At 49.9% G+C, this 7276-nt stretch overlaps 2 protein-coding genes across 2 annotated transcripts; both read right to left on the reverse strand.

Annotated features, from left to right (window-relative positions):
• Positions 1–251: 251 nt before the first annotated feature.
• J4E82_011278 (uncharacterized protein) lies at positions 252–1937 on the reverse strand (the record flags this gene model as incomplete). The annotated part of the gene is made up of 4 exons (XM_051737486.1): positions 252–885; positions 940–1612; positions 1665–1815; positions 1875–1937. The coding sequence occupies 4 exons, from the start codon at positions 1935–1937 to the stop codon at positions 252–254; spliced, it is 1521 nt and encodes a 506-aa protein (XP_051582761.1).
• A 2493-nt stretch (positions 1938–4430) lies between these two features.
• J4E82_011279 (uncharacterized protein) lies at positions 4431–5462 on the reverse strand (the record flags this gene model as incomplete). Its single annotated transcript, XM_051737487.1, has 1 exon — positions 4431–5462. One exon carries the CDS (start codon positions 5460–5462, stop codon positions 4431–4433), a length of 1032 nt encoding a protein of 343 aa, XP_051582762.1.
• Between the last annotated feature and the right edge of the window lie 1814 nt (positions 5463–7276).

A 7276-nucleotide genomic window follows, 5' to 3' on the forward strand; every position in this document is an offset into this window, starting at 1 on the left:
GCTCGTTGGGTCCAGACTGTCGCTCGTTTCTCAGATCCTGCTTGTACTAAGTGTACTACTATTGAATCAAATATCTAGAGGCCCTCAGGCTCTCGTGCATTCTACATCAGAACAGCAATATTGTGTGCGGCTTTCTATGATTTCACTTCGTAAACTATTACTACACTTTGTCAGCCCACCAAAAGTTCAGGTGGTATCAAATTCATTATGTCGTCAGCTGCATAAGGTCATAGGGTTCGTGCCAGCAATGGCTATCGTCGCTCGAATATCATGCTCAGCGCCCGACTCCACGATCCCGAGTGGCACTCTTCGTGGTCGCGAGCTGGTGCACTGAGGCCCTCACGACCACCCCAGCCTGCCTCAGACTCGTCATCAGAGGAACGCATTGTGCATGCAAAGCTTCCCCTGGTAGCTCGATTCGATATCAAATGCATATATCCCTCTTCGACATGATGTTCATGTACCTTGTGCGCCATCTCTGGGAGTGCAGGCAGCGGCTTGTCTAAGGGTGATGTCATCCAAGTTGCACTTTCCTCCTCATTGGCCCATCGCGGGGTCAGGCTCATTCGAGTGATCTGGAGCGTTGAAATGAGCTTCGGTTTCCTATCGCCCTTGTTGACGCGATACCACTTGGACTTTGCGACGCCATCAGAGCTGTTCTCAGAATTCTTACGCGACCCCTTGGAGTAAGAGCTGAAGACAGAGCGAAGGCTGGGCAGTATCTTGTCGACAATTGGGCGTAGAGGCATAAGGTTGCCGCATATGCAGGCTGAGAGAATCTCAATGAGGGACCACTTGATGACGTCGACATTATCCCAGGTTGAGTCGTAGGTGTTGGCGTACTTGAGGACGAACTTGAGGCGCACGATGCTGGTGATGCATGCGCTGGGTAGAATTTAGTAACGGTCTCAGTCGGTGCCTAGTGGGCGGAGAACTTACAACGACCCAACGCTGATGAGAACGATCAATCCAACCTTCTTCCTGAAGCTCATCTGCAGTTGCCAGAGGGGATGAATCGGAAGAAGCAAGATGATGATATCTTCGACGATACTCAATCCAGCACCTGTGAAGCCGATGACGACGTTGACAGGAAGGCACTTCCCATCAATGGTTTTGTTCCAGATGGAAACAATAGGCAGACACTGGAAAGTAACGAGTAGGAAGAACACGAGTCCGTGGACAAACATGAAAGTGATCATGATACGCACGGTCCATTGGAACCAGGCCATGAATTGTGGAAAGAGCCGGGAATACAACGCCAGGATGGCAACTTTGGAGAAGATTTGCACCAGAACATAGAGCATCTGGCAGGCATAGTACAGCTTCAGCAGCTCGACGCCGTGGGCTACTGGTATGTCCCAATAATGGAGTCCAAACCCCATGAGGGACATTCGAAGGATGATGACTGACACGGCGACGAGGAGAACCGCAGCGATGATGGCGTACGCGTCATCGGACCAGAGATGGCGAGTCTTGAGCCACCGCGAATAGAGGCGCAAGCTGAGGAACGGGATGGATAGCGCAATAGTAACGATAGCGATGGTCTTCAGTTCGTGTACCCGCGACTCCTTTGGATAGCTTTTGCAGAGGCCTCCGGCGAATACCGTGACTTCTGGAGGCTGTCAGTGTCTCGAAGGTGAGATGCCGTGTGTAAGAACTTTTACCTATCTGCTCCGCGAAGTCGCAGGAACGTTGCACACAGGCGGATAGATGGGACTGCATCGTGGTGTTGGTACATGCGCAGTCTGCTAAAGCTGTGGCAGTGGTTAATGGACAGCCGCCGTCCTTGAACAGCGTTGTCATGACGCATGGTACCTGGGAGAACATGTCATCAGTATCGATTTGTCTTATTGCGTAGCTCAGATACAACTTACCGAGCACTGAGGTATCATCCCCAGCATCGATACGACTGAGGTATTGGATGAGGTCTGGGCCATGGCAGCTTCAACAACCAAGAATACGGAGAGCAAGCGTAGATGCGTTTACACCATGATATCCAGGAATTGTTATACAAGCCAGTGAAGTGATCTAAGGTAGAGATGTAAACAGGGTTTCCAACTGCGGGAACTGGCTGGGGTCGCATCCTGATATGCATTCCCCTCGCACTGACGACCAGTTCACTATCAATGCACGAACGACTCCAAATAAATGTGCACTACCTTGGAGAATAAACACCATGCTGCTTTGGAAAGATATTCAACGATCAGTAAACAAAAGCATCCAATGACGATATCGCGGAGACGACTTTCTTGCATCGTGTTACAGACGGCCGAACTCAATTACCCCAAACGCCTGAAGCAGACGATGCCGAGGGACAAAAACGATTTGAGTCCTCAAGCGGATTTACGATGTTGAACGTTTAGGGGCGGGAACTAAGTACTAGGGTACCGTAATGAACTTCTCCCCAGAGTCATGAACACACGGTTCGGGGTGGCAGCTGTCGGAATGAATTTTCCGAGCACGGGTTGGTGGGAATATTGTTGCTGAGGACATGAAACAATAGCACGATGTGACTCTGGGTTCTCCAGAAACGTTGTTTCTCGTTGTGCATACGGATCGAAGTTGAAGTTGATCAGCATCGTAGGCCTGGCGGGGGTCGTGTTGCACATTAATTCTACAGCTCTAGCAAAGAGCGAAAATATGCAGGTAAGTAGCGCATTCTTGTGAGCTTCCAAGTCACACAGCATCTGATGGGATGCGTGGAACCAGAGAGGGTAAGTACTCAGGTACCATCTGTGGCGCTAGGCTCGAGTGAAGAGACATCTGCCGGTTGCGATGGCGCTTTAGAATCTGGCTGCTGCAAAAGGCCAAGTACATGATACTGCGTCCGTGTATTCAGAAATTGTAGATCATGGCTTTCCCGTCGCCATGGTATTCGATGCGTGTCCGAGTTGCAATTGAGACGCGTGGCTTCCAACCCTGACCTTCACTAACGCAGTTCTCGCACCAGAACAACAGCAACCCAGGGTAATGACCTCACATCCGTGTAAAGAGGAATGTATATATGTAGTGGCTGATTGTCTCCACGCAATGAACTGTTGAGTGGAGGAGAGGTCCAACTGCAGGTTGGCGCAGTCGAATAGTGCGCCATCTGGAACGTGGCGTTCCACGCGCTGTTTCGCATTAGCGCGAGTGCGAACCGCGTCATTTCGGTTACGGCCGAACCTTAGCCATGCTATGACTGAAGCGGCAATCACAAGGTTCTTCGCCAATCTGACCCCTCCGGAGTCGAGTCCTCGTATCGACAGAACCTAAACTTTCTTCCATATTCGACACTTCAGCTCTCAAAGAGGGTTGCGCCGTCTCGTCGAGTGCTACTCATGACCGTGACACTGCGGCTGGGTTCGCTAAGAGAAGTGCCACTTGATCAAGTCTGTCAGCCTATCCCTGAGGTTTAATAAATTCCGTCTCATATATTCCACCTTGAGCTTCATACACCAGACGGTTAGAGCAAAGAACATACAGGTGCCCGATGCTTCGAGGAGTCCGCTAGCCGCTCAGCATGAAGAGAATGCCTGATCAGAACATCAAACCACAGCTTCATCCCGCAGGTTACAGCATAAGAGAACGAAGAAAAACGATTCAGCAGCGACGCGGGGACTCTTGCGCCTGCATTCTTTTCTGGCATGAAGTTTGACACTAAAGCATCCGCCCAGCTGCTAGCAACACTAAACCGCGGGACGTCGGACTGACAACTACACTTGAACTAGCACGATTGTACTATCGGCATTGAGTGACATTGCGTGACCGCGCTATGGTCTATATGCCGAGTTCTATCACAGATCACACATGCATGCGAGGGTGTTGTCGAGGGCACACCCAGCGGGACAGTGCCTTACCGTAGATCGACGCACGATACCCCATAGCTCGTGCAGCATAGTTAAGCCTAGTAGGTGGCCAGATTTGCGTCTCATGCATCAATGCTCCTCGTACGGGCAATGGACGTAGGTGGCCGTCTGAGAATGGAGCGGGACTAACACGGGCCCGACATCTGGTCACACCAGCAAGTAGTGGGCCGTACGCAGACAACTGCTGTCAGAAGTTAACCATAAGCGATCTCGGACACGCCTACAACTTATCGTCGTCGCCATAGTCGATAACAAGCTGTTCTCGCTATCTTGTGGTCTTCAGTTCGGCTCAAGAGACTCTGCGCCGGTTTCTTCAAGTAGATTGCTTGTATTAGTAACAGCTGCAGCTGATTATTATTTAGCCTGTTAGACACATAAACATTATTTGCCTACTGAGATGTGTCTCTACCTTTCTAATCATCGTCCCGCAATCTGCAGGACATGTCCGCAAGGCTGAGACGATTTCTTAGGGATTACATGAAGTGCACCAAGTTTAAAGAAGGCCAGAAGTAAGCATAGTAGGCAGAAGTCGATTTGAGGTTGGGCTAGAAATCTACGAAGTCCCACACAGTACCAAAGCGCTTAGAATGTCTTGAACTTTCCGCCGAGAGATCCCCAACCTCCAGACCACTTATTGTCACCGTAGTATTGCTGCCAAACTGCATCGTCCGTTCCGATACCAAATACATCGATACGGCCTTTGCCCCACGAGACCGCGGCGGGAGCGCTCTTGAACTTTCCAGTCATTCCCTTCCAATCACCTTGCCAGTTACCATTGTCGAATGCTTTATGGTACATCTGGTCATCTAGCCCGATGCCGAAAACATCGATCCGGCCTGAACCCCATGAGACAGCTGAGGGGGTGCTCTTGAACTTGCCACTGATCCCCTTCCAGTCCTTCGAAACCCAGTCCTTTCCGTCGTAGGCTTTGTGGTACATTTGATCATCAAGCCCGATGCCAAAGACATCAAGCCTACCTGAGCCCCATGATACAGCAAACGGAGAGCTCTTGAATTTGCCAGACATTCCATTCCAACTGGACAGCCATTTACCACCGTCATATGCTCTGTGGTACATTTGGTCATCCATGCCAATGGCGAAAACATCAATCCGGCCTGGACCCCATGAGACAGCGGAGGGGAGGCTCTTGAACTCGCCCGGAAGTTTCTCCCAGGCGCCTGGAGTCCAATTTTCCCCATAAGTCCTGCGGTACATCGTATGACCCGTGCCACCGATGCCGAAGATGTCGATGCGTCCATTGCCCCAAGAGACAGGGACAGGAGCGCTTACGAGCCCACCTGTTATGCCCTGCCAGTCGCTGATAATCCAGGAGCCTCCTGCCTTCCTGTTCTTTCCCCACGCCTTGTGGTACGGCTGGTTGTCGAGACCAATGCCAAAAATGTCAAGCCGGCCGAAACCCCAGGAAATGGCCGCGGGGACCTGCTTGAACTTGCCGCCCAGTGGCTCCCACGAAGTGGCAGCGGGCTTCCAGCCGCCATCACCCCTGTCGAAGCTCTTGCGGTACATCTGATTGTCTGTGCCGATCCCGATGATATCGATGCGATCTGGGCCCCAAGATTCCACGGAAATCCAGGGGCGCATAGCAACGGACATGTAACTCATGTTGGATGGGTTTTCAAGATCTAAGTAAATAGTTGTTGGATTAGTGTCGAGTGTTATCGGGGCACTACTAACTCGGAAATACTTGAAGCAACGTTGATGGTGTAATAATCTGGTTCTGTAAGAGATTGCCTGTATTGTTCTAAAGTGGCTACAACGAAAGTATTTATATTGCTATAGATCTTCTTAGCACGTGAAACTGCCTTTGCCGGGTTCGATTCTAGACCTGGTTTATGATCTCATGATTGACAAAAGCGGAGTATACGATGTTGTGTTATGCCAATAGAGGATCGTGTTAGCGACGTGCAGAGGCGGTGAAAGCTTACGAGAGGAAAAAAGAAACCGAAATGCAGCACATCTGTAACGTCTTAGATGCACGGGTTGGGTGGGTGTGTTAGGAAGGTTGGAAGATCGACCTGATATCATCATACTACAAGCTGCTTGAGAATCAAGCTTAGCTTGTGCAACATGAGTTAATGACATAGTACTATAAGGTGCGTTACAATACTAAGCGGTATATAGTAAGCCAAGTGTTTGGGAACACGCTTCTACTGCGATACAATTCAGTGTAACTCAACAGCGTTTTGCCTGCGTCTCATCGCCAGCACGTCAATCAAATCAATAGTGCATTACAGTCTTGCGCTGCAACTAAGCCATATGTACAGCGGTCTTATTATCTAGCGCTAGAATCGTAGCTAGTAAGGGTTTAGGAGTTGTAGGATGGCTGTACAGCTTAGAGTTATCGGTAACTCTCATGTAGAGTTCCCAACAACTAAGCGATAGGCAGATTGATTACTAAAGTAGGCCTCGAAAGATCACTGCCTAGTTCGTGACAGTTCTAATCTGACTATCAATCTGCCTATCGTTTGCTTGTTGCAAACTTTGCTCTTCTGTGTACAGCCTTTGCACCGAAGTACGGAACTGAACACAATGAACTGCAAGGGCTTGTTCCTCGATGGGAAGTAACAAAGGTCGTATTCATGCTCAGTGACTTGGTACCCGCCTCGAATACCATCGCCGTCTTGCCAAGCATACTGATCGACTTGGCAGCTACGTGACTGCTTGTAGTGATCCAGATCGCCGTGTCAAATATTTCAGAGTCGGGCCGATGCAGCATAGTTGTGCGCACGCCAAACTCCTGATGGATAGATGGGGACACTACCATTCTAGCGATTATCACGTCCGGATGATCGGATACATGATAGCCAAGAGTATATCCACTATACTTACATACACTATGAGACGACACAGATCATTCCACGTCAAAATCAGCACTAGCATTGCTTTTTCTATTTGGATGGTGTTACATCGCAGGTCTCTATATACATATTTCCTGAGGCTTAACCCGATCTAGGTATTGGGCAGGCGGGGGCTATGAGCTAATTATGCCGAACCGGGCAGCTAGGGCCGGCCCGGGCTCGCATGAGCGCTTGAGGCACGCCTGAGAACCGAATCGTGGCCTACCACCTCCAAACGTGCAAGGTTGTTTGCACTCTACGGCTGATTTTGAAAAGCGAAAAGCATTCAAGCCCATATCCTCCAGCGACGTAGCACGCGTCCTGTGAAGCTCTCGATGCAAAAGATCTACTTTTTCGGTCTTCCCATCTGCTAAACGTGGTGATCGGTTTACGTTGATGATGAGTAGGAGCAGCATGGGTCAGCTGGTTATCGATCAGTTACGGTCAGAGTTGCTAACAATCAATCCAAACTGATGAGACTGACTGACTGACTGATTGCTTGGCAGTCAGTTCAGTGTCAGTTTAGAGCTCTCGTCTTATCAGTCAGTTCAGTTTAGAGCTCTTAAACTG

The sequence above is a fragment of the Alternaria postmessia genome (assembly GCF_024291825.1).
Source record: "Alternaria postmessia strain BMP 2775 chromosome Unknown scaffold_181, whole genome shotgun sequence".
NCBI classification, from domain to species: Eukaryota; Fungi; Ascomycota; class Dothideomycetes; order Pleosporales; family Pleosporaceae; genus Alternaria; species Alternaria postmessia.